The sequence below is a fragment of the Gymnogyps californianus genome, chromosome 6, assembly GCF_018139145.2.
Source record: "Gymnogyps californianus isolate 813 chromosome 6, ASM1813914v2, whole genome shotgun sequence".
NCBI lineage: Eukaryota > Metazoa > Chordata > Aves > Accipitriformes > Cathartidae > Gymnogyps > Gymnogyps californianus.
In genome coordinates, this window is record NC_059476.1 from 21,047,436 (window position 1) to 21,072,058 (window position 24,623).

The following is a 24,623-nucleotide window of genomic DNA, read 5'->3' on the forward strand; positions in this document are numbered from 1 at the left end:
CAATCAAAAAAAGGAAAACAATCAAGCCAGACACTTTGGAGTCATAGCAACCATGCAAATACAGCTCAGCCCTCTGGAGATCAACTTTCTCATTGGATACCAAATTTTAAAGACATCCCAGATAAAACAGAAGGAATGTTTTCCATTGTATCATCGCAAATTTGTTTTGCTTTATACTTCCCCTGTCAAGGTTTTCCTATTGAAAAAAATCAAAGGTTTATTTTCTTCAGCAACACTTTTGAATACTACTATTTTTTCAGAAAAAAAACTATGGTTATTTTGTTGTTGTTGTTGGGGTTTAAGAAATTCTGTTCCATTTTTGAGTAAAAGAAATCCAGTCTTGCACTGCATATCCAACTTCATCTGCACTCTGATCTCTATTAGGTACTCTCACACCTAGCATTTGCTAGCATTAAAGGAGAAAGTACACCCTCAAAGTAGAAACAACAGAGACTGAGGAACAAGACTACACTTTTTATTTCTGCATCTGTCATTGACATGGATCCAAGCTAAGAGAAAGTCACTTTTACTCTTCAGGAAACAGCTTCTCCATATGAATACCAGGAGAGAATAACCCTAGTTGTTTTGCAATTACTTAATTAGTTAACATTCATAAATGGCTTTACAACCCCTGCAGAGATGATGCAGTAGAACACTACAGACTCATACCATCCTCAGTAAGTCATTTAAGCATGTATCCTGTGATCAATATGTAAGCAGTATTAACTGAGACTTGAAACAAAAGGCTAAGAGTCTTGCTGAATTAGAGCACTACATGAAGTATCCAGTTATTACATAAACTTTGCAAAATATTTGCACCACTAAAGAAAATTGGTTCCATTGGATACAATCTGATACCTTAACACATCTGGCTCAATAGCCTGTGATGCAAGCTTCTCAAACACCCTAGTGAGGGGCAGATGCAGTGGATGGCTCTCATTGCGGAAGGCATCCTGACAGGAAGTTATGATGGTGCTCAGCAAGCCAGATCCACACATCACCTGGCGGCTCTTCTCTGACTTCACCAGGGACTGGATATGACCAACCACAGCACATTGGATTTCCTGTGAAAGCTGAAATGGACACAGAACTGAATTCAGTGGCCTGGAACTAAAACTGTACATGGTGACTGATTTTTTTTGTTTTTTTTTTCAATTGTCAAATTTCTGGGTCTAAAAATCTGGCCCAGAAAAGAAGCCTCTAAGGCCAGAGGCTCAAGTGCAACTACATGGCTGTTCTACAAAGCTCTGCACTTGAACAGTGTGCGTACGTCCATCTGAGTAGCTGCTCGGCCATCCACAGTTGAGCTTTCCTGCCACAACGCTATGGTAGTGAAGGAAGAGAGCAATCTGCTGTCATTCAAAAGAAGGGACCACCACCAAGGGCAGGTTATTAGGCATAAGCTCCAAGACCAACACAGTAACTCAGAATATATTTAACATCAAGCACATGAAGAGTCATATTGATGTGATCTACTCTTCGTTCTAAAAGCACTGTTTTTAAACAAAACTGTTATCTAGCAACATCATGAAACACTTAATTTTAAACACTTCTCTACATGTTTTGCTGAATTGAAGCTTTACTTCATTATTGCTTCCTAATGGTCTTAAAGAAGTATCTCAGTTCTCATAAATTATCTTTAGAGTAATTTGTTCCCAATTAGGAATGGAGCCTACCCCATTGACCTAACAAGATTTCACACAAAACTAACTGTGCATCATATATTTAAACACAAATCTTACAAAGATGAAGTGTGCCCTACCCCTAAGAGCTCTTTGACTTTCTCATATGCTCTTCTAGGAAATATCTATGCAAACTTTTAAAGAAAAGGACAACAATGGTGGCAGACACACAGATTAGGACATCGGGTTTTGATTTTACATGAATGAGAAGCAACTTCACTGGATTCAGAATAAGCTAGCTTTAGTGTAAAGAGGCATTCAGCTCTTTTGCATCCAGACCAAACAAAAACAGTACAGGACAATTTCAAAGCCAACAAGCAATTTGTTTTCAAAGTGCTCAGCAACCAAAAGCCCCAATTGCAACACTTAGACAATAATACTAGCACATCCAATGCAACATACATATTGTTTTTGTAAACTCAACTACTATTTTTGATATCTGAAGGGCAAGTTCTTTGGATAACATTTTCTTCTCTCTGAATGACTGTTCGTTCCCAGTGACACAAGTTTCACCGTGCATCTCGTTACATACAGAAATCATCCACCAGACTAAACTACACTATTATTCAGAGAGGCACTTATTGCTACAGTGTATCAAAGCCTCACTTATAACTTTTTGGATCTTTTAATTACTATTTTACTCCATTTTTTACTGGATGCAGGAAAGTATCTAGATGTATAAAACCACAAGAAAACAGAGGACAAGACTTGACTAAGTGAAACTACTGGTTTACTCCAAAATAAATCAAATAAAAGCATAATGGCGTACAAAAAAATTTGATTGTTTTCATTAGCTTAGCAGCTTTGTCAATACCAGTATTGCCTTGTTTTGAATAAAATGTGCTATTTTCATGGATCTTAGTTCCAGTAAAATGAGATTTTAGTGGAAATATTAATGGTGGCCAGGAACCCAGGCTGTGTGTTTCTATATGCATGGATTGATTTTCCTAACACATATTACTTGCACCATGAATCAGGATATTGAAGGTGCACTTATAATGTAGTTGGGCTCACAGCTCTGCCTCAGATTAGAGTCTTAAGGGCAAAATGTCACCTAGCAATTTGCCCAATCTGCTTAAGTAGTTCCCAGATTCTTGTTCCTAAGAGTCCATAGCTTCAAAACTTGGTAGCTGAATTTAATTCACTGTTATTCATCTTCAAAATGATTATGCTATGTTCAAGATGAGCAAGAAGTTTGAACGTTTGGCAGTGCGAGTTCACTTCAAAAGGACGTAATTTCCTTAGGTTTAAGAATGATACAGCAATAATTCTGCGTGCAATTGCAAAAAGCAAACTTACTTTTCAGTCTCAGAGCACCTCTCACTTTAAAAGCTAGCAGCCCTTCATAGAAAATTAGAATTAACTTCCTAACATACCACTGAGATTTAGTTTTACTAATGAAGAAATCACGGCATTGAAAGTAGCGCTTTCAAAAAGTTCCAAGTGACCCAGGATTTTAAATCATGCTTTCAAAAGAAAAGGTAGACATCCATCAGCTTAAAACCCATTGTCTTTAGAGAGTTTGGGTCACTTCTGAAAATCATCTGTGCAATTTTTTTTCCTTAAAATGTTATAAAAAATAATTAAGAAATTTCTCACAGCTCAGATTCCTGATGCACAGTTCCCAGCTGCAAGCACATTCCCATTCTATCACAGTATTTTACTGATTAACTCTCACCCACTGATCTTAACAAGCAAAACCTACTTTGCTGACAGTATGTATAACTGGATTTTACAAAGCTACAGAATAACTTGTGTTCATGCACTCCTTGCAAGCAGACAGGGAAAAAAGCACTATGAACTGTGTGAACTGTTTCTACTTTTCCAAAAACATGGACCTAGATAAGGCCTAGTTAAATGCCCCACATAAATTATATCATCTCCATCAGGCTTTTCACATTTCCCCTTGGTACAGCTTGTGTGTAAGAGAAGCTACAGAGCCTTCCTCATATCAATACCAGGGCTACTATGGCCTTCTAGAGAAAATACACTAGCAAGTCTTGACCATTTGAAGTCAGGCAACAAAATCTCTTCATAATGTTAAGAATCCTTTTGTTAATTCTGGTGGTCTGACAGACCTCTTGCTTGCCAAATTACATTTAGTTGCAGTATTTTTTTTCCCCACAGTATTAACTGAATGCAGTGTCTCCTCCTCATTTTCCTAAGCTACTGTGTAGTGCTATAATATGACGTTCATCAGACACCTGAGAGGAAGGCAAAGCTATCTCTGTGTACCACCTTATAAATGATACGATTGCGTGAAAAACAAGACAAAGTAGAAAATTATCTTCAGTATAGTTAGCCAGGGATTCTTGGCAGAGTTCCTATCTCTTCAATCCAGGGTACATTACCAAGATTTTAGCGCAACTTTAGAGACACTGGCTCCTTTAAGGAGAAAGTGAATAACAAAAGAAACAGGACAAATAAAAGGGCAGGCTGTAGTGTTGGAAGCACAGGAAGAAAATTGCTTGGTCTGTCTAAACAGTGAAAGCTTCAGAAGTTGGTTGATCAATGAACAAGCAAACTTCTTACTAAAAGCCCAAAAATAACCTTGGAAAAGAACATGCAGACAGGCTGTGCATTTTCTTAAAAAAAAAGTTGTGCTGTAATCAGGCTCAGCAAAGTAAAATCCCCCAGGAGACAAGGCTGGAGCAAAGCCTGCAGGAAAGTGCTCAGGGGAAAGAGCTGACCTTCAGCTACAAGCCCAGGCTGGAGGACTCACTGCCAGGGTGTTTCTAGTCTCGTTCCTCCTACCAGAGTTCTGGTCCATTCTCCTTTCCTTTCTCGCAAAACCTTGGCTGCACAACCAAAAGGGGAACGAAGCTCTGGCCAAATACTTGAAGAATTTCCTTGTGCAGAAAATGCAGTGCAGTAATTTAGGAATTCACTGTGATATTAACAGTTACTTTAGCAGTGATATCAGTAATGTAAGTCTAAAGACAGACAAATCTCAAATGCCACACAGTCTTCTGTGGGCCATCTCTAACTATGTCAGAGACCTTTTCAGTTTAGAAAGAATTACATTTAAGAAGTACAAATACGTGGAAAGTGTTATGCTGTTAACATCTACAGTGAGAACAACTAGTTTAGGCTAAACTTAAAACAGGGATAAAGGTCTTTTAAAAAGGTGCAAAGTCCTTATTGATGCACAATGTTTTAGTTTTACAACAGTGACTATGACAGCAGTTCATCATAGGAGAGACATGGATAGAGAGGACAAATCCGGCTGTGAAAGCAATAATATTATTTAACAAAAGTATAGATAATTTACATAATGAATCACGTGAGGATTTTTTTTGTCTATACTCACAAGAAACCTGCCAGGATGATGACACAGAACTGAATCATTCTTTGATTCTCTTCTCAAAAGATCTTTTCTTTCCCTTACCCAGCCTTGTCAGATCCAGGAGATCTCCTTATCTGACATCGCAAATGAGAAAGCTCTGGCATGACACTCTGGAGTCTTAAAAGCCACAGTTCCAAAATGCCAGACAATGATGAGATATGTCTGAGGGGAAACTTCGTTCTTTTTAAGGTAGAAAAAAACCCTGTGAATATCCAGAGCCACATATCTAAAGTGGATGTTAACCTGTCTCACTTTACTTAGTTTTTGAAACATGTGACAATGCTATCTTTCATCACTGAACACACATATTAATAAAAGGAAAATCCATCTTGTATTTGGTCAAACTGTGTACAGTCTGATGGGAACTGGCTCAGCACCAGTCCTAGGCATGAACACGAGCAATATCCTCTAAATACAGTTTACTGACTCAAAGACTGTCTCTTGGGGGGTTTTAAGGCTTTTAAGCAAATTTTCATACTCACATGACATTCAAATGATTTTTGATCATACCTAGGAATGGCAGTAATATATAACCACAAATCTATTCTCCTCAGCTTTTAATTGTCATTCTAGAGAGTCAGAAGAAACAGCTGAAGTGCAAGACCACCTGTTTTACTGTCTGCTACTGTTTTTTCTATGCTGACAGGCTCAACATTTCTTCAGCCCGTCACTGCTTCACTCTGACAAAGATCACTGAGAAGCTGCAAATTTGGCAGGAAATGGATATTATCTCTGAGGGTCAGAATCAAAGTACATTAATTTTATTGAGTTCCATTAGTGTTTCTGTAAAAGCAATACTTTCTCATTGCCATTTCTGTGAAAGCAAAGGATTTGCACATGACCTGAACTGATTCCGAAGATTTTTCCAGATTACTCCTGAACACCTGGGCCTAAAAGATCTATCACAGCACTAAAACAAGCAGAAAGAGATGCGTTACTGTCTGTTCTTCACCATTGCTCCTAAAAAATGTACTATTTTACTCAGTCTTAGACTCAGACCAAGAAGCCGCTTCAGATTTTTGAATGAAAGTCTGCAGTAAAAAAAGCTCCATCCACAAAGAAATTATTTCATCTCTCATATAGCTGTCAAACACTGTTGCACTAAAAGACAGAATAGTACCTTGTTTGGGACAGAATGTATCTATTCAAAGAGAAATTCCTTTGGTTATTATCTTTCTACGAAGTAGCTCCCCTTCACTAGCCATTGAGGTCCACCTTTTGCATCAGATCTTGCCTGATTCTTGTGTTCCAAGTAGCATCTCATTGCACAAGGGTTCATGCAGTGGTATATGTTATGATTAAAGGTACTAAAGTCCAGCCTTTTGTGTCACTACCTGACAGCATCAGTGAGCTGCCCAAGCTATCGGACATGAGGTTCCACTCATTCTCTCACCCACTTTTAAATACAATTAGCCAGAAAAATTCTGTTTTTCCTCTATCCTTTTTGTGTGTAATTTGATGAAAACCTCTTCAAGACATGTGTTAACTCCTAGCCAGAGTCTGACTCGGGACCCTGCATAACAGTGGTCCCATTTCACCTGAGGCAATCCTATTCACAACAGCAATACCAAATAAACACTATCAGAAATAATTTCTTGTTGACTAAGAAAAAAGGAGTGAAAAAGGAAGAAAAGATGAACACACTTAAATACATAACTGAAATTGCTGGAATTTGTGGTCTAGTCCTTCATATTTTTAAGAACACTGCCATCTACTGAGGGTCTGCGAGGCCTTCTCTCTCCTAGAGCTCAGCCCTAGAGTCAACTCTGATAGTTTCTTGATGACACACTCTCTCATCCAATTAACTGTTCTACTTGTTTTTCAGAAATTAATTACTGTAATTAACAAAATTTCACTAGCTGATGGCTTGGTTCTGCTACACAGAGTTGGGATGTGCCAGCAGTTAGTTGCACTCCCACCGTCCATAGGATGAACAATCTGGTTTTATTTCAATCGCTCCATATGTGCTTGTCCTGCTTTTGGCTGGGATAGAGTTAATTTTCTTCCTAGTAGCTGGTATAGTGCTGTGTTTTGGATTTAGTGTGAGAATAGTGTTGATAGCAACAACTAAAACATCAGCGTGTTAAGTAGCACTTATCTTAAGTCAAGGACTTTTCAGTTTCCCATGCTCTGCCAGCAAGCAGGTGTGCAAGAAGCTGGGAGGGAGCACAGCCAGGACAGCTGACCCGAACTAGCCAGAGGGGTATTCCATACCATGGAATGTCATGCCCAGTATATAAACTGGGGGGAGTTGGCCAGGAGGGGTGGATCGCTGCTCAGGCATCTGTCAGCAGGTGGTGAGCAATTGCATTGTGCATCACTTGTCTTTTCTTGGGTGTTATTTCTTTTTTTTTTTGTTAGATTCCTTTTCATTACAATTATTATTATTCTTAGTCGGTAGTGTATTTTTTTTACTTTAGTTACTAAACTGTTCTTATCTCAACCCACAAGTTTTACTTTTTTTTCCCTCCTCCCCACCCCACCGGGAGGGAGGAAGGGAAAGTGGCTGCGTGGTACTTAGTCACTGGCTGAGGTTAAACCACAACAGTACTTTAACTGTACTCAAGTATTTTAGACCAGATAGCAGATACAATATAGGCAATATGCTTGTTCAGAGTGGGGGTGTGTATGGAAGGTTTGACAAAGCAAAGCAGATTCTAAGCTGCATTGAAAGTTTATGGACCATTAGGCCTAAAGAGCCAGACTGTTCTGGTTGCTAGGTCTGTTAGCAATATTTTAAACAATTTTCAAGGGACTTCTACACTTGTACCTTTGCAGTAAGTATCCTGGGTCTGAGACCCATGCACTGTGTCAGACAGTTATAGAAACACGTAGTCAAACTGATAGCCAAGAGCCTTTGTTGTTCTTATATCTGTTGACTCAGTGAAATTTGTGCTGTTCCTCCTGCCAGTGTTCTAGGTAAATTTTAATACTTCCACTTCTGCAAAGAGTAAGTAATTCTTGGAAATGAAGCTACAGAAAAGTAGCAGACACTGTTTAGATGGCACTTTGATATATTCAGACTCACCTGAGAGTGTCCCTCTTTGTACAGCTTTGGCAGCAACCTCACCATAACACAGACAGCACCTGGATGTACAATGGTGCACTCTCCCATTTCCCACCTGCAGGAAAAAGATGCATATGACTCACCATCATTATTATTATTAACAACAGCAAAGAGGGTCCAACAATGTTCCAGCCGAGTACAGCATTAAATCCTCCTAGCAGTAACCAGGCTCAGCATTTGAAACTAAGCAAACAATACAGATGACCTGGAACAGCTGGAAGCCTCCTTAAAGTAACAAAGACAGGACATAACCTACTCATGAGCGCACATCTCAGGGATCTGCACATTCAAAGATGTGCAGCGGCCTCTTTAAACAAACTTTGCCTTTGAAGGTACTTGCAGTACAGAGAACAGACAACCAGAGGGATCTCTCTGATGCATCAGCCCAGAACTAGTGTTATATTTTCTATTTTCAAGCAGTTTGTAACTTTGGTCATACAATAACTTCAGTACTTTCAAACCATAATAGCAATAAGCAAAGATGAGACAGTCTTTATGAAATCAGTATGCCACCCCTCCCTTCCAACACCAGAATCTGCCTAAACTAGTAAAAAAAAAAATTAGATATCTGTGCTTCCCCACCAGTTTTCATTTGTGCCACCTATCACCTTTGCACATTCAGGCACAGAAAGGAACTGAGGTATCAGAGTTACCACAGAGAAGATCTGCTTATGCCATGATGCAGGCTAGAGGTCAGATATATCTCAAAGATGAAGCCACAGCATAGCAGTAACTCTAGTTTAGGCACTGCAGGCTTGTCATGTTCAGAGTATCATCAGCATTTCTGGGTGCACCTCTGAACCGGAACTGTGATGTGAAGTCAGAAACATCTGTCCCAAAAAGATCTCGTGAGAAAAGCAAAGGCAACATCTAACAGCCGTAATTAAACTGAAAAAATAAAGCACAATATGCTTTATGGACTGTATAAAACAAAGGGTACAAGTAAAAGAGTGAGCATAAAAAAAAGCTTTTGCAAAGGACCTAAAGGAGGGTAAAAAAGCTGTAATTAACATGTTACCCACTTCCAAAAAGGCTCGTCTGATACATCAGAGCAGCAGTAACGTGTAGCACACTGCCACACAGTGACAAATAATTCTTACTGCACCCTCAAGAAAGATACTTTCAAAGAAATTGCTCTTTTGCAATATTTTCTGTGTAATGAATCAAAATCAGATCTGCTATAAATACTTACTGCAGCAGTGGCTCCAGTGTGGACACATGCACCTGTACTTGATGTTAATGGGGGTGAGTTTTTAAATGCCAAACAAGAAAAAAGTACATACTGAAAATATGCTCACCTCCCATCTCCCCCAAAAAACCTAATCACCTTTAAAGAGAAAAATCCAGACCCACTAGAATCAATAGGATCGAAATTTCAGTCTGTTTTCCTGCTGTGGCTGTGCTCCCCAGAGCAAGTTCATTTTTAGCCTAAGCTACTGTATTCAAGGACTGACTTCCCAAACTTTCAATTCAATTCAAACTTCCATCTCTAGCACTGTAAAAATACATTGCCAGGCAGTGTGTTCAGTTCTCCTAACACACAGCAGTCTTCCTAAAGACTTAGGCATTGAAGAAATACGGTTACCTCCAAACCTCAAAATTTTTCTTTCATATAGAGAATTTTTTTTATGATCCATATGATGTGTAGTAAAGGTAAAACGTGAGCTAATAAAATGTGAATATCAGAAGACAATAATAGAAGGTGATCCTTTAAAAAATAAATAAAATCATGAAATGGTTAAGACATTGCCGTAACTATAAGGAGATGTTTTCTTATTTTTGAGCACTGCTTGGCAGTTTTAGCACTCTCCAGGGCTGTTAAGAAGGAAGAACAAAGAAGGAAAATCCAGAGTCCCCAACCAGCATTGAACTACACCTCAACTTCCCTGCCAGCACTGCATACTTGCTCCCCTCTAAGAATATTGTATAAGCCTTATCTCCAGCCTTCTCTGTGGTTTTCCAAGAGGCCCTCATTTCCTGGCTTGTCTTAGTACAAAAGCTGTCTCCATGTACCAACTCCTCACTCCTGCAAATATCCCATCTCTCTCACTCCGGCCTCAGGGCTATCCAGTCAGCCCCATGATTCCACTCCATCTACCCCACCAGTATCATGGTGTGAATCCCAAATCTGCTCTGCACTGGCTGCTACTTAAAAATAAGACAAATAAGAGGTTTGGGGACAAAATGAGATGCCACAAAGAACCTGAAGGGCCATTAGCACAGTGAGTCTGTGGTAACAGCAGCTGCAGCAGCCATTCTGCTAGGGTGGACATGAAGAAGGGCTTCCCTCCCAAAAAGAGATCAGCCTTAGTTAACACAGTTTGCAGCAAGCTATCTCTAGTCACCAGGAGCAAAAGGAAAAACAGGACCTCATCTGTCACAGAAGGTCTTTCAAACAATAATGCAGAAGCAGGAACAGAGGGCTGTTTTTCAGATGGGAATGAAAGGGTCAATTCTGCTGTGGCCCAGCAGCTTGCAGGAATCATTGACCACAGGACAGTGTAAGGGGCTAGAATATTATCCAGTTAAAATGCTGGTTTCCTGTGTCTCAGTCTCAGGCTCCCACAGGATCACCTCCCTTCCCCCTCTTCGGGGATGTTGAACACATGTTGCAGGATGGGGCATCACATGCCACCTACACTGAGTGCACTCAAGTTCCTTCTTTTGAGCTGCATAGCCACAGGCTGAAGCCTCCTTCAGGAGGAAGTGTGAGTGTGGAGTACAGCTAAGAGGAAGCTGCATCAGGGAAACCACAGGCTTGCAGGAACTCTGGGAACTTGATTTCTTATTTTTATTTTCAGAAAACTTACTGCTGGAAAAGGATACAGGCTGTGTGGCCTGAAGATTGACAGCTTGCCAGTACATGTTCCTCTGATGTGTTTGCATACACTTGTCCTGGACACTCTCCATCCACCTCTAGCTAATCTGGCTTCCTTTTGTGCCTTCACATCCCAGAATCAAAGCCAAACTGTCCCAAACCAGATACTGTGAACTGAATGGATCCCAATTTACATGATTAATTTCTCCACAAGTGGTATTCATTCAGTTACTGCATAGCCTCACAGCTCAGCAGGCAAAACAACACAAGGACCTAGGAAACCTTGCTTTATGTTTCAGATCTAGCAACTTGAGAAAGACAAGCAGAAGACAGAGCCATACCCTTCCCAGCATTGCCACTGATCTACTCTTTCTCCCTTATCTTCCCTGAGCCTCCCTTATACAGACACTTAAACTACAGGCTATGGACTTCTCACAACCGCCACCATCCGTACACTCTCCGCACATTGACCCACATTCTCCCAAATGGGGCTAGAAAGATCTACTTTGAAAAGATTATTCATTCCTCCTGAGCCACCAAGTCCTCTCCCCAGCACTGAGTATCTAACCAGAAGCTTCCACTGTAATTCGAAGAGTGGTGATAGGGTGCAAACATCTCCATGACTATTTTAAAATCGGTTGCACAAGGAGCAAAGAAATCTGCTGCAGGTTTTTCTAGTTGCTTCAAACAAGTACAAATACAACCAGAAATACTTACTCAGCCTGCCTCAGTACTCAGGGAACAGAAGTTCTGATGACTTCAGTGACTGCTAGCTACAAGTGGCAGACCTAATGACTTGGTCTTTAAACCTGGAAGATGACTGTGGAATAACCTACAATAAAGGCTGAAGGAATCTCACAGTTACAAACTGAGCCTTTTTAAGCATAACTCCAACCAGAAACATTTTTGAGAAAAGGACTGAGAGATCCAAGATAAAACTACAGACACATGAAGGGGAAGAAGATCTCACAAGTTACGAAACGCAAGTTATTCAGAATTGATTCACAGCTGACAGCTACGTTGATTTCTGGTGTAGTCTTTCCTTCCTGCAAAGGATATATATTTTGATATAAGCCTTCATTATGTGAGGCACACAGCATTACTATTCCTTTTCCAATTTTCTCTATTTCATCTGTATGAGTAAATGAGTGAGAGTGTGTGTGTGTCTGTACACATGTGCCTGGACACACATGCATGGGAGAGCATTTAAAATAACTTAAATAGTTTTTATTTTTAGTGTGTCAGGTGACTGGAAACAACTTTCCACATAACTGAAAAAGTTAAAATTGATCGGGGCAGATTCAAGCAGAGACTAAACATAAGCTTCAAGTCCCAGCAACCCTTTCTTTAGAGCCCCTTCCTGCTTCCACATTGCATGTGTCAGAACCTTCAGCACAAACTCTGCAACTCTCAGGGTTTTGTGTCCCACTGCTCCACTGAACATTTACGCCCCAATGTTTACCATCATTTACCTTTCAAAAAGAGGTGATTTCTGCTGTCTGGAGGCCTGGGAGTTGGGACTGTGGCACTGATTTTTTTTTTTCTAGGCAGGTTACGTCACACCTTACCTCAGTTTACTACCATATAAAATGCAGATACCAGTCTTACTATTATATTTCCTCTCGTAAATAAAGACTTACTTCTCTTCAGGGTTTCCCCATAGCCTATAGGCAGAGGCAGGTAATTTGTTGCCTGTTTTTTTGAAAGCAACAGGATGCTCTTCTTGAGCTTGGGGCCCCTCCTGATCATCTCTTGATGCCTCTCCCATCTCTGGCTTTCTCTCCTTGAAGTAGCTCTCCAGATGGAGGGTACCTTTGACCATGTGATCAAGAAAATTCAGAATCCATATGCAGTTCTTTAGCCACATTGGGAAAGGTTCTGAAGAGCAGAAAGCCGCATCCAAGAATTCTGCAAACGTCCTTGTCTTCTCAAGGCTCAGAGGGATTTGCCATTCCCCTTGTGTCCAGAAGCATCCAAGTGACCCGAGATCCTCTGCCATCTTTTCAAAGAGACCATTCCTCTGGAAGAAGTTGCTGTTGACAGGGTCCAGGTGTAGGGCTGCTGTTATCCCCTGAAGTGTGTAGAAAACAAGCTCCAATATGCAATTCTGTCCAACTGCTGTCCACAGCCCAGATGGAGGGTCCTGCAATGCACCTTCCATGTCTGAGAGAAGGGACAGCAGTCCATTGAATCCACTGCAGGTTCTGAAAGCTGAATGGCTCTTGGGACTCTCCAGTATCCTCAGGAGTGACTACAAGTGTTGGGAAGAAAGGAGACAAAAGCAGCACTTAAACCAAGAGACAAAGAAGCTTTAGAATATTCTAAAATTCCAAGTTTTTACCAAAATTCTTTCACTGAAATTTCACTCTTTGAAGGAAAAAAAAAAAAAAGTTGGTCAAAGTAAAGGTCATCACTGCACAACTTTTCTCCTCCTCCCTTCCCCTGTATATCCAATGAGTCAATCAACCAAGATTTGAATGCACCCTCAGTGGCAACCCATGGAGTCAGCCTGACAGGTAGGGAAGAGTGCTCAGAGGAATAAGCAAAGAAATCAAATTTCCTGCATTACATATCCCAGTCTGTATGGCCAGAGGTAGTTTCAGACCTTTGGCTATTCTTTCATCAGTCTTCTCAGACCCTCTCACGAAATCTGCCTTTGCCTTAAATCAATGAAAGCAGAGATTCAATTATAAATAACTTCATATAGAAACTGAGAAGGCAGCACAGCTCTCTATAGGCAAGTCTTCCTACAGCCCTGAATACACATGAGGAGCCACACTAGACTTTTGCTCATATGACTGAGCAGACGCTTTCCAAAAAAGCAGTGACACAGGATGGCCCAAAGAATACTGCAAGCAGCAGGCTCTCCTCATTAAGAAAGACAATAATAATTCCCTTTCTCAGAGGTATTTTTAAAGTTTGCACAACATTCTGGAGGAAAAAAAGCCATAAAGAGTCAGATCCGAAGACAATGAAGTCATTAGATTTTCACTAACTTCAATGGGCTTAAAGCACGTTACAAGTGAATGCCACTTGACAATATTACACAGGCATAAAAACCAACCTATACCACTTGTAAATTTTGAATGCTATGGGCTTGCCATTTAAAAAAAAAAAAAATCTAGAAAAGTTATTAAGAGTTGTAGTAGTGGAAGTAAAATTAGTGTGAAAAAAGAGCTTGCAAGGCAACAGTCTACTGTATTTGAATGTAATCCATCCCAGGTTTTTGGGATGTTGCACAATTCATTTTATAAATATGATGCTCTTTCAGGCACCAGGGACCTTTCGAATTTGAGGCTGTACCTTTTCACATTGGAAAGGGCTAATTTTACATATAAAGTTTCCCAACAGATATCCCATGAAAGAGGTTCACTTCACAACCTGCTGAAGAGGAACAGTTTCTAACATAAATATATCTCCCTGTAACAGGATCTACGACTGAGAAAGGGTTGCCAGAACTGGAGGGGGAGGGGAACTCTATTACTGTCATTCAATTTTGTATGATAATGTATCAAACCAGGCAGAGAGTTCTGAACAGGGAATAAATTTAATAACTCAGAGTTGAAGTTATCAGGATGGCTTTAACACATTTCAGAGAAGGTCAACAGTAACCACATTTCCTCCAGGTCTAACTCAATTAGAATTTAATCACCTATGAGTTAGTATTCCTCTGTCTTGAATCTATAAAACTGATGTCTGCTGGAAACCCCCTAACTCAGTTAACGTTAACAGAATTTCTTTCACATTCCATTATTTGTTATTCGTCATAATTGTCCACGTGCCACGCTGGAATACGGCAGTGCTAATTGCATTTGGGCTCAGGCTTTAACAGCTAAATATATATTAGCAAATCAATCTGAATTTGTGTGTAACACAATCACAGTCCCAATGGATGTAGATAATAAATTCATTTGCTTACATTATGCTTTAATACAGTTATCATTTGTCAAAATTAGACACTGAAGCTGCATTTATTTTCGTATTAGTTTGGACACCATACTCAACTCTTCCACAAATATTGTTAAAGTTTACTGTTTCAAATCAAATCTATAAACTTTGTCACATTTTTGATTTTTTAAAGTAACATGGTTCTTTTATCACAGAAGCAGCTGCTATATTGTGCTGAAAGGTGAATTCAGTTCACACTTGGTAGAGAAGGTAGAATGAAACTAAATCAGTGCTTACAACACTGCTGCTTTTCAATTTGATTCCTATGATCTAAACCAAAATAAAGCACACTGATTCTTTCCTCTGCTTCATTGTTTATGGATCAGACCCTGTATAAACACAATAGAGACTATGAATAGTTCTAATTTCTTCCTCCAAATATTCATAAGACTCCTCCTTTCCATCATCTCACATCTCTTTTTCCATGACACTGGTGTATGAGAGATGACAAAACTAAAGACAGTAAAGTTTCAACCTTGGAAAGTTATCAGAATCAAGCCATTCATCTCATGCCTACCCTGCCCTTCCAATCTTACTCCTTTACCTCTTCTCACATCCTCCCTCCACATCTCCTCCGCTTTCATTCACATTTGTTTCTCCTTTCTCTGGGACGTTACATAGAACTGCTCATACAACTGTGCCCTTTGCCATTTCCATTTCTCCGTCCTGCATTGCTATTTAAGTCTTCAAAGTACTTCACAACCTGATACTGAGTGAAGGTGTTGACCACACACACATCGCTAAAAATCAAAGCGCCCAATTTACCAGAATCAAAAACTGGCCCATGGCTCTTTTTTCTTCTGCACTTACCTTCTTGGAAAAAATACAGTGCTAGGGGTGAGATTAAGAGCAATTTGCCACAAGCCAAGCAGTTTCCAAGAAAACAACAACCAAGTGGGAAGCCACATTAATTACCTTCAGCAGATCTAGTTTCAGATGTAGTTCCCCTTGAGTAGAAGAACAGAGGGCCCCAATAATAATGCTCATATATTCTTCATAGTTGATGACTGATAGCTGCTCCAAGATGCTGAGAGTAGCACTCCTGTAGCACTCATCATCCAAAAATATCTTGATATATGGCACCATTCCATAGTCCTTCAGAACAACTGGGGACAAATACGGTATCATTTGTTACTTAAACTATCCTTTACTTGTAGTTTTCACAGACAGATTTTCAGTGTTGGTGTGAAGTGCCACCTTTCTACAAATACATCAGGAGAGGCAATAAGAAGAGTTGGTTAAGCTAAAGACGACACAGTGAATGGCACAAGAACAGCTAGGGATAAAATGACTGGATGACCATGGTCTCTAATCATAGAACGATTTGGATTGGAAGGGACCTGTCCTGGTTTCGGCTAGGACAGAGTTAATTTTCTTCCTAGTAGCTGGTATAGTGCAGTGTTTTGGATTTAGTAGGAAAAGAATGTTGATAACACACTGATGGTTTTAGTTGTTGCTAAGTAGCATTTATACTAAGTTAAGGATTTTTCAGCATCTCATGCCCAGCCAGCAAGAAGGCTGGAGGGGCACAAGAAGTTGGGAGGGGACACAGCCAGGACAGCTGACCCAAACTGACCAAAGATATATTCCATACTATATGACATCATGCCCAGTATATAAACTGGGGGAGTTGGCTGGGAGGGGCAGATCACGGCTCGGGAACTAACTGGGCATCGGTCGGCAAGTGGTGAGCAATTGCACTGTGCATCACTTGCTTCGCATAGTCTAATTCTTTTAGTATTACTATTGTCATATTATTATTATTATCATCATTATTTTTCATTCCTTTCTGTCCTATTAAACTGTCTTTATCTCAGCCCACGAGGGTTTTTTTTTTCCGATTCTCTCCCCCATCCCACTGGGTGGGGGGGAGTGAGCGAGCAGCTGCATGGTGCTTAGTCGCCGGCTGGGGTTAAACCACGACAGGACCTTAAAGATCATCCAGTTCCAACCCCTCTGCCACAGGCAGGGACACCTTCCACTAGATCAGGTTGCTCAAAGCCCCATCCAACCTGGCCTTGAACACTTCCAGGGATGGAGCATCCACAACTTCTCTGGGCAACCTGTTCCAGTGCCTCACCACCCTCACAGTAAAGAGCTTCTTCCTTACATCTAATCTAAATCTACCTTCTTTCGGTTTAAAGCCATTACCCCTGGTCCTATCACTACATGCCCTTGTAAAAAGTCCCTCTCCAGCTTTCTTGTAGGCCACCTTCAGGTCCTGGAAGGCTGCTATAAGGTCTCCCCAGAGCCTACTCTTCTCCACGCTGAACAACCCCAACTCTCTCAGCCTGCCTTCATAGGGGAGGTGCTCCAGCCCTCTGATCATCTTCATGACCCTCCTCTAGACTTGCTCCAACAGGTCCATGTCCTTCTTATGCTGGGGGCCCCACAGCTGAACACAGTACTCCAGGTACACTCTCACGAGAGCAGAGTAGAGGGGAAGAATCACCTCCCTCAACCTGCTGGTTACGCTTCTTTTGATGCAGTCCAGGATACGGTTGGCTTTCCGGGCTGCACGCACACATTGCTGGGTCATGTTGAGCTTCTCGTTAACCAACACGCCCAAGTCCTTCTCCTCAGGGCTTCTCTCAATCCACTCATCACCCAGCCTGTATTTGTGCTTGGGATTGCCCCGACCCATGTGCAGGACCTTGCACTTGGCTTTGTTGAACTTCATGAGGTTCACATGGGCCCACCTGTCAAGCCTGCTTCCCAATACAATAATGAATAAAAGACACCTTTTAGTTTTCAGCTTAAACATCTCCATAGTTTATAAAGGAGACTGTTTGATAGCTTGTGACCATATATTTGCACTATGTAAGATGCTGCAAACATGACAGCTCTAGGATTCAAGTGTGAATTGAGTGGACTCAAGTATTCAGAAGAGTTCACTTCTGTATTACTATATTCCACAAGATTCCCCACACATACACCTCTTAGGTATGCCAATACTAAAGGTATGAGTGCCACCCAGCATGCATCTGATCCCATCAAGGCTTCAAATAATAGATACCATGGAAGAAAATCTGTATGAACAAACAATACACAAAACTTATGCACACAGTCTTGTTTTTGACAAGGTAAGTTTGTGTTTTCTATGTAAACACTTCAGGAGTATCCACATGGATGAGGGAAGCAGGGTAACTACTGGCATAGGGCTCATTATGCAGGGTGAAAATATCTTTGCCACATTTCTTCCTGGTGTAACACTGTTATCCCTACACTTCTAGTTTTTGTCTTGCAGGTCTCACTGAAGCACAAAAGTCGGAAAATTTGTTGGTGCTCCTTAAGAAGCATCATGGCCACGTACCACCAAATATCACAAAGGTAATGCAGTCATATGTCATTTCTTACCAGTGTTCCTCACAGACCTCACTGTAAGGGCAGCCACCATCTTTAGCATCACAGCATTTAATTCCTTCTCAGTGCCTTCTTCCAGACCAGGCAGATGGGTTCCAGCTGTCAATATATTAAAAGTCATAATACAATTTACACAAGATATGGTTAACTGTAGCTAAAATATATTAAACCAGAAAGGAAAATCAGTTCTCCAGCAAATTCTGGTTTTCTCTTAAACATTACTTACAGGCTACTTGAACCCTAAAATGAGCAACAAAATACAGACAGGGCGTTGTCTAGTCATCAGGGTCTAGTCTGGGATTGGGAAACACAGGTCTGATTCTATGCTCTGGAGCCCAGATCTCCTGCATAACTATAGGCTATACCGGTAATAGTGGTGTTTCCACTTCCCAGTTGATGTAGAGTTACCTGTTTAGTGATACCTGGTAGGAACACACACAAATAAAAGAACATTACAGATTACGAGCTATAAAGTGGTAAAATACTATAGTAACAGGGAGTACTTCAATACCTAAAAGTGAAGTGAACATGCCCTACATGTTCAAAGGCAAACAGTTCCAGGATGAGAGAGTGTAAGGTAGGTTATTCTTAGATCTAAAAGTCTTGAAGTTTGCAGGCTAAATTTCTGGAAACAAAAAGAGGGAAGTAGTGATCACTTCACACAGTGTCTTCCCACCTGTCCCTCTTTATCTGTGTGTCTAAATTTACAAATTACGTAGCCATACAATCACTTATTCTATAAAACTTAGATCACCAAGTGATCTAAAGCAGTGAAATTAATGCTAAGGCAGAAGAAAGCCCTTTTGCATGAGCTCATAACCAGAAGGTAAGTTTTCAAGAACCTTGGTATTTATCTTGACAATCCTTATCTAAGTACTCTTGTACAAAACTCTAGTTCTCTGATATCAAGAATGCAAATCTAAGTGTCCTTGCAGGTAATGGATGTCTGCACTCCAGAACTTCTGTTGCAATTCATACTCCTTCTGTTGCTTGGAATAAATGTGTATAAATAATTCAATTGTGCTTGCTGCACCAGAAGTTATACCTAGTACTTTGGGTCCCTCCTCCTTTGCTAAACAACTACTGTACTGAAATTCAAAGGCATTTCCCAATTCATACAGCACAGAAAATGTTATTATGCATTTTTCTTTCTTTAAAATAGCAGTTATAAACTTTTAAATATGTGAGTCTGTCCCCTAAGTCAGCTGTACCCCACAGTTACCACACCAGGACTATTACCTTCCTGTTTTCATAATAGGAGATAACTATATGAGATGACAATGGGTGGTAGTAATTGTGGGCAATATATGGCCAAAATTCAAGAAACTGCTTTCCATCATCAGTCCTCAAGATTAAGTATTATTTTCAGAGGAACTAAGCACTGTGGAAAACTTTCTTCCTCTACTCTCAAGCTGGCATGCTAGAGAACTCCAAATTGAGGCCTGTTTAAAAGTGTGGGCTGAATGGTACCCTCCAGAATAATTCATCGTACACTGGTGAAGAATAGCCCAGAACTGTTTAGGCTAGTGAATAGAACAATAAACAGCTAAGATTTCAGAGAGGACCCAGTTTCGTGTGTCAAACTTAGGCCAGTTGGCTTGCAGACAAAATCTAGCTACTCAGTATATAAAATTTATAAATTGACTGTAGAAAGAGGTTCATTCATTCATATTGATCTGCCTACTTCAACAGTCATTGTGAATGACATTAAGTTGTACCTGATTTCCTCAGGATCTTGGCTTGCTTCCTCAAAAGTGCCAGCAGTAGGCCTAAGAGCCCAGAGTCACGGAATATGTCGCTGAATAACAGGTCCTTCTTGGTCATGCTGAGAAGGCACCGGAGAGCTGTTAAGGTGCAGAATGGCACTATGTTTTCCTTTATCAAATACTGAATCTTCTTCAAAATTTCATGGGGGACATACGACAGGTCTAGCACTATGGACTCCACCAGTCTGAAGAACTGGACTTGGACTGAGTGTGGTTTGAAATGGATTATGTCAGTAAACTGGTTGATAGGTTGTAGTGTCCATTCCAGAAGAAAGAAGTTCACTGTGTCCCAGGCCCAAATGGTACCAATTGCTGCCAAGATTCTTCCGCACAGGTGCTGATCATTACTTTTCTGGAAAACGGACTGCAACACCTGAAAAGCCTGGAGGTTTTTCACTGTCATTCCTGTGGGGTAAAACCAGGTGAGATCATTTCTACAACAATGCTATTTAAGACTGCAAGCACCATAACTATAATGTTAAATCATGTCTGAGAGTGGAAATAGGAGTCACAGACATGAGGGATGTGATTGGACAGCATGTTCTCAACCTTGGATCAGACTCTACAGCTGACACCATCAGTTCAGTTTGATGTAGGTAGCATTCAGGCTCCTGCAGTGTTAAGCAGATAGATCGGAAGATGCCATCTCGTACTCCTTCCTCTATCTTAAGACACGTAATGAATAGAGCTTCATTTTTCTATGACCTGCCTACATAGCCACATATATATATACTGTACCAGAAGACCGTGTCCGTTCAAAATCAAAGTGTGGTAATTGCGGGTGTACAATATTGCCAGAAACTTTCAGTTCAGTTTTTCCACAGGTTGTAAGGCAAGTCAGCATGTCCAAGATCTCATCCAGATAGGGGTCTCCTTCATTTTGCTGCAACCTCTCACATCTAGGAACAAAACTTGAGAGAGTCATATGTTCATGCCTTAGTAACACAAACATTTTGGATGTATCGCCAGGTACTGAGCACACAGGAGCTACACATTTTACTCCCCACTCCTCCCCAGTCTATTTTGCTGTCTTTTTGTCTTATTTCTGTGACTTATTTAACCATCTTACAAACAGTAACTCTACACCATGGTGGCACATTCTGAATCACAACAAAACTTACAAACTGAAGAAGAAAACTGAAGCGACACTGTAAGAGTCTTCTGAAGAAAAGGAAGATAAATGTTGGAATTTAGTCCTGTTATGTGTACTTTAAAAAAAAAAAAAAGTGTTTCACTCCAAAAGAATGCCTGTTTTGGGGAGTAAAAATTTAAATTTTGTGAGACATCAAAAATTAAAACAGAGACTTCACGTTTAAAGGTAGACATATTGTTGGCAAGGTAAGGGACTAGCTAACTGAAATAAATAACAGAAAAATCTCAGCCCTTAGGAAGGGAAAAAAATATTATATTGCCTGAGCTTTGTGAATCAGACATGAAGATGGCATGTCTCTCCTACCTAACAAAATAGTTTGAACTGTAAGCCCGGATTTGTCATAGTTTAGACTGAAGTGAGAGTCTGTCAAAGGGCAGAGAGCTGCTTATCATGTCATCCTATTATGTGCTGCTTAGAGGGGTCAGTTCTTAAGGAAAACTGCTGCTAACCCATGCCCAGATGCTGCAGAGCAATAGACTGATACTGGAAGTTAGGAAAATCTCAGAAGAAAACAAAACAAATATGTTCTGTTTTAATCTAAACAAGGAGAAAAAAAAAAGGGCCAGGGCAAATGCTAGTATCCGTTTTGGTGGGAAAGAATGCAATCAGCAAGATTCTTTTTTACCTGAAAAAGAATTTCCAAACAACAGAGAAGAGGAAACCTGGCCATACAAAAGGTTCAGGAAAGAAGCTCTCTGTCTATCCCTTTCTGCCAGTATATGCTGGGAAGGGAGACTAATCTGAAGCCCTGAGCACCTGTATGCATTTCTGTCTCTCCAGCCTAGTTACATCAGTTAAAAAGGATAGGGGCAGTCATAGCCCTTACTGATAATGATCAGGTGTTTCTGCCCTTATATGGATAGAATTTAATCAGAAATATACATCTCAACACAGCTTATTTATAAGGGAAAGCTAGACAATCTATGATAACTAAAGAAAACACTGCCAGAAAAAGACAAAACTTTTTTCAATTGTAGGTTAATAATTTTGTGCCATCCAAAAATGATCACAAATCATACTCACCTACGGATACCTTTGGATTAATGATTCAAATTACAATCCTCTAGATCCAAATTACAAAATACCGCTCCGCCCCCCAGTATAACGTACTGGTCAGGGACCAAAGTTCTTGCAAGTGTTGCAGAAGTACAAGAAAAGGCAAAGCCAGAATGGAAACAACAATAGATTGAGAAGATCTGGAAATGCTCTCTTCATACAATATTAAAGAAAACCAGAACAAAGCTCCTAAGTGCTTCTGGGGAAGTGGTATAATGTACTGTTTTGACATAGCAAACTCAGAGCCTGGTTAGACAATGCAAGGAGACAAGGAGAGTAAAAGATTCTACTTTGTACTTTTGATTAGGATAACTAGTGGGGATTTGTCCTGATGTATTCATATTCATCTCAGTTCTGAAGAATGTAACCATTTCAGATATAAGTTTGGGTGGGTCTTTTTGTTTGTTTTCTGCACAGCAAGAAGATCAGGTTTCCCTCCCTAGCTGACTGCATTCCTGGATCAAGAGTTCACCTTAACTGAGAAAAATGTTTCTTGACCTACACCCCCTCTAATACTAATTGATGAAGAACCTTTGTCTTGTGTTCAGTAAGTCCCTGTCCCACCTGTAGACTAACTTCTCCTACCATTAATTTCCGTTATGGTTTCAGTAGAAGTTATGTACTGCTTCCCTTCCTAAAACAGAAATGAAAGACCCAATATTGGGGTCTTTATTACTGGCTTTGCATCCACACAGGGTTACCTACATGATTCATATTTTAAAACAGACCACCATGCGTTCTGAAAATGAAGTTTTACCATCCTCTAGAAGCCCACTAAAAACCTCTCTACTTACCTGAGTAAAATTTTTAGCAGGAGTTGGTAGCCATCATTATTTTCAAACTCTGTTAATAAAGCTGATGATATGGGATAGGAATCTTTCACAAAGCACAAGACAATACTAGCAGCTTCACACACATCACAAGCAGGTAGGGTATCAGCCAGTTTAAAGAGATTCTGTATAGCTATTTTAATGCAGTCCACAGCTGTGGGAAAAAACCCAATATAGCAGGTATTTAAGAACTGACAGTCAAACAAGTTCAAAGTTACTAACAAAAACGGAACAACAAGTTTGAAAAGTTATTTCCCAGTAAAATAGGAGCCAGTTAACTCTTTTTCTAGAAAGAAAAGACAAGAGGATATATGAACATCACACTCATCTCAGACTACATGAAGAACATTCTGGTTTTAAAGTATGCACGAATTTCTTTGCTTAACCCCCAGAAGCTGATTCAGTCTCAGGAATATAAACTTCCAACCCACCCACTCACCAAAATTCATATACAGTGAATCCAGCTGAGTACAAGGTAAGGGGAGGCTGACATATTTAATTGTCTTGTACTAAGTCAATCACACATTCTGTGCAGAGTTCACAGATTAATTCTTTGATCAATAAGGCATATGTAATGGGGTATACATATCTCGCTCTGAGCAATAAAGCCTAGTTTTCTTGTCTAATCTGATAGCCAGTCCTTCCAGGACAGCCTCAAAATGTCTAAACAGTTCAGTACTCTCAGAACTATTATTCCTCAGTCTTTCAACCTCACCCAGGAAGCCAAATTTTTATTTTAAAAAATAAAAATACCTATAGGCAGTTACTCCATGACAAGGAATACTGACAGTAAAGTGTGGATTATAAAACTATTTTTTTTTTTTCCTTCTAAGAAATTGAGGCTCATGGCCTTTGCACTTCTTAATAACAAAAAAATTGCTTACTCTAATAAAGCCTGGGAAGAAATGAGGATGTAACTCAACCAATCATGATGTTGTCCCAAAAGATACCAGTCCTCTGACAGTGCCCTCAACCTTGTATTCAGAGTGTGCATAAGCCTTAGGCTCACGCATTGAGTCACACAGCTTAAAAAAAACATAATACATCTTGTCCTTGCCTATGTTAGTGTGATCAGGTGGGATTGGCTCTTGCCTGTAATTTTATTTTTTGTGTAGAAAAAACTTCAGTTTCCAGATGGCTATCAGTACTAAGTAAAGCTTCTGTCTAGAAAGCCAAGAGCCCATGCTTTGCAGCTGACTGACTACCAGATGATGTAGAGATAAAAATCTATCCCAGGGAGACTCTTCTTGAAAATTCATTCTCAGCGGAGCTACGAGGAAAGGAGAAGCCAAATTACTAAACCAAACCTTGTAGGTACACAATGCTGTTTTTGGTCTGAGCCTTTGAAATTGTTCTCAGCACACGGCCTGTAGGTACTTTCCATGAATGGTTACACTGGTCCCAGAGGGAAGCAGTTGCTATAATTAACGACTGAAGCTTATCAGCTGCCAGAAGTTCCTCCACACCTTGTTCCTCTCTGTACATGTTAAGCATTATCTGAAAAGGAAACAAACATCAGCTACAATAAACACCTCTACAACTATCTGGAAGATGAAGAAAAATCCACTTGTGGGTGGGATTATAGTTTGATACT

General features: G+C 40.2%; 1 protein-coding gene across 1 annotated transcript in view; it reads right to left on the bottom strand.

The window, feature by feature from the left end:
• WDFY4 (WDFY family member 4) overlaps positions 1-24,623 on the bottom strand; it is a 147,575-nt gene that overhangs the window by 108,191 nt on the left and 14,761 nt on the right. Inside the window, exons 6-14 of the mRNA XM_050898756.1 lie at positions 24,337-24,526; positions 22,994-23,183; positions 20,729-20,889; positions 19,943-20,395; positions 18,219-18,323; positions 15,777-15,967; positions 12,554-13,164; positions 8,057-8,150; positions 859-1,073 (exon numbers count right to left, since the gene is read on the bottom strand). Of these exons, the coding sequence (XP_050754713.1) occupies positions 859-1,073; positions 8,057-8,150; positions 12,554-13,164; positions 15,777-15,967; positions 18,219-18,323; positions 19,943-20,395; positions 20,729-20,889; positions 22,994-23,183; positions 24,337-24,526 (2,210 nt within the window). The remainder of the gene's footprint in view (positions 1-858; positions 1,074-8,056; positions 8,151-12,553; positions 13,165-15,776; positions 15,968-18,218; positions 18,324-19,942; positions 20,396-20,728; positions 20,890-22,993; positions 23,184-24,336; positions 24,527-24,623) is intronic.